The sequence below is a fragment of the Pundamilia nyererei genome, unplaced genomic scaffold, assembly GCF_000239375.1.
Source record: "Pundamilia nyererei isolate P.nyererei 1_Seehausen unplaced genomic scaffold, PunNye1.0 scaffold00050, whole genome shotgun sequence".
Lineage (NCBI taxonomy): Eukaryota > Metazoa > Chordata > Actinopteri > Cichliformes > Cichlidae > Pundamilia > Pundamilia nyererei.
Window position 1 is genome coordinate 2,729,004 of NW_005187451.1, and position 3,130 is coordinate 2,732,133.

The window sequence follows — 3,130 nt, forward strand, 5'->3', positions numbered from 1 at the left end:
GACAGCTTACTGGGTTTGTACTCTGACAATGGCAGACCTGCAAATGACAGTGGTGTGTTACATGTATAATCTAAGGGCCAGTCCATTAACAAGGACTTGTTGAAAGCAGTGATGAACCAATAGGAGTCACACGAGCAGACAAACGGATTGCCTCCAACTTTGAGTTTCTGAAGCCTGGGAAGCCCTGCCAAGACCTCTCTCGATATAGATGTGATAGCATTCTGGTCTATGTGAAGACTTAGCAGAGCTGGGACACTAAGATCTACCGGGATAACCTGGATGCTGTTGGAGCTAAGTGTAAGATGTGTCAGCTTGGAAAAGCGAGTCAGATCCTTTTGCATTATAGACGTTATTCCTGTCTTTGACAAGTCAATCTTCTCAAAGTCTGATGACAGATATGCAAAGACACTGTTGCCCAGGTTGTTGTTTCCAAGGCTAAGCTCAGTCAGCTGAGCAGGCCAATAGCAGTCCCCATCCAAGTGGATGGAGTTGAAGCTGAGATCCAGAGACTCTAGTGAGTTCATCTGATGTGTCTTCTGAGAGATAAAGGAAAGACTGCTGAAGCGGTTCCTGCTTAAAGACAGCTTCCGCAGTTTGGGAAAAACAGAGCTGTTTGAACACGGAGTCCACCAGAAGCCCGACTCTGTCAGCAGGTTATCTGATAGATCAAGAATCTCCAGTGATGGCAGGGCAGTCATGACTCCGCAGGGTAAAATATTCATTCCAGTCCCAGAGAACTTTAAATAGGTCAGTCTGGAGAAGGCCTCAAAGCTCATGTTTATCGTGGGATATCTGTATTGATAATGATTCACACCATTAAAGATAACTGAGGAAAGACTGATTGTGTGATTAATGGGTGGTAAATTAAAGCCATCTGGTGTATCCTCATTGTAAGTGATGTTGACAAATGAGAGCTCGTGGAGAGGGGAAAGCCACACGTTCTTTATGAACACCACCATAAACGTGCTGTTTATCCAGGTGTTTTCTAAGGTGAGATTCTGTATAAAAGGCATTGTTCTCAGGTTCTTAAAGGGGTTGTCGCTCACATTGCAGCTGTCTGGAAATAGAGAGATGAATCGCAACATTTTTACTTGTGTCACATTCAAGTCCACAAGGAGGTTCTCAAACATCCCAAAGGTTCCACAAAAAGATGCAAATAGGGACAGTTTTTTGAGAGACTTGATTTTTGCAAGAGAACCAGATTCATACTTTTGCCAGTGAGTTCCTGCTCCCAAAGCCAGATGCTGAACAGAAGCATTCATCAGGGCATCAAAGTCACCGTAGCTCACTGACAGAGCAGCTGTACTACCCAGAGACAGGAAGTCTAGCTTTGTGAAGTTCTGAAAGGATGCCGGTAATTCATAGCTGGTATACAGGTTGTTGGCCAGATCAAGAATTTTCAGCTGTTTCAAGGAAATGTCAGGGATGAACGCTAAGTCATTGTTAGATATGTTGAGAATTTTGAGTGCTGGTGTGTGGGTGAACACTGTGGCTGAAATCTCCCGAAGTCCACAGTGAGCTGCTTTCAAAAAACAAAGCTGGGATAGTCCAGAAAACTCAGTTCCTTCCAGCGTTTGGATGACGTTGTAGGAGATGTCCAAATACTGTGTTTCGTTGGAAAGACTTGATGGAACACTGGTGATGTTTTGATGTGAGAGGTCTTTGACACCTCGCATTGATGTGACGCATAGTTTGAATCCTTCGTTATTTTCCTTAATAGCTGTGCAGTCCGGTCTCATTAGGGACACGATGACTACGGTCCCAATCAAAACAGCCACAGACGTGCTGAAAACACCAACATAAGAGAAGTCATTCAAAGACACGACCATTTACTGTGCAGGAATATCTTAGCACAACTATGTTTCCAAAAAATAGCACCGCCTGAAATGTAAATAAAAGTAGAATGCACACCATTTAAAGTTCACAGTAAAGTATACGGACATAATAAAATATTTTGAATATGATTCCAGCATCAAACAGAGAATTTGACTGATCTGAAAATCATTGCATTCAGTTTCAAAGCTGTACAATAAAATAGAAAAATAGATGTACCAGAGATGAACATGTACGTTACCTTTGTGGAGACATAGCTTCAGCTTCGACTATGACAAGTTCAGGTCTGAGCTGTGAGTACTTTTATCCTGCTCTTAAAAGAAACTGTTCCTCTTTTTCCTCTTTTAAATTCCTCTTTCTCTCTGGTTCCTTTCCGTGACTTTCCACTGAGAAAGCAAATGTTATGTCTAAAGCTTACGCAACTGACAGGAGAAAAAAGTATTTCCTCAGAGGGTCTTTCCAATACTATGCAAAAGTCTCAAGTATAATTTCATTTCCTCATATTTTGCTAGGAAAATGAAAAATGGGTGCAACAGTTTATTACAACATGTCCAACCATATATGGAAGCACAGTTTAAAAGGCAAAAACGGACTTTTTACAATTCTTATGAACATGACATTATTTGATATATTTAAAGTCATATTTGATATGACTCCCTTTATTCTTCAATACAGCCTGAAATATTTTTGTAATTTCTTTGAGAACAGTTCTCCAGCCTTCTGAAAGGACACGTCTAAGCTCTTCTTTAGATGCTGGATGCATTTTGTTCCACGTCCTACACCGCTTAAATACTTTTGAGCTCTGGACTCTGGGAAGAGTCCTTGATTAGTTCCACTGTGTGGTTTCCTATACAGCTTTGATTCCCATCATTGTTGAAAGAAGAAGCTGTTGCCAACCAATGGTTTATAGACAGTATTGTGTAGTCGGTCAAAATCTGACTTCTCTGCATCTACAATTCCTCACATTTTGACAAAATACCCAACACTGCTGGCTGAAAAGCACTGTGCTGTACAAACAGCCATAGACAGCTATAGACTACCTCCGTACATACATTACAGTCTAAGGAGCTTGGAGAGAAAGTGACTGGACTTCTTTAAGATGTTTTAACTCTTCACTTCTTCCGTTTATTTTTCTATTTCTTGTGGATACAGTTTTTAAATGCTGCAGATATTTTTTAAAGCCCTCCACTTCTTCTTTAGACGTTTACTTGTCCTGTTTCCCCAGTTTATTAACAGCACACTGCACACCACGCCGAGATCTACCAAGTTTTTGGCCAACAGCACTTTGAGAATCACC

The 3,130-nt window shown here is 41.1% G+C and overlaps 1 protein-coding gene across 1 annotated transcript in view; it reads right to left on the bottom strand.

Moving 5' to 3' along the window:
* Positions 1 to 2,132, bottom strand: part of LOC102202580 (toll-like receptor 1) — a 14,242-nt gene extending 12,110 nt beyond the window's left edge. The window contains exons 1-2 of the mRNA XM_013910857.1: positions 2,075 to 2,132; positions 4 to 1,785 (exon numbers count right to left, since the gene is read on the bottom strand). Of these exons, the coding sequence (XP_013766311.1) occupies positions 4 to 1,785; positions 2,075 to 2,088 (1,796 nt within the window). The 5' untranslated portion in view covers positions 2,089 to 2,132. The remainder of the gene's footprint in view (positions 1 to 3; positions 1,786 to 2,074) is intronic.
* Between the last annotated feature and the right edge of the window lie 998 nt (positions 2,133 to 3,130).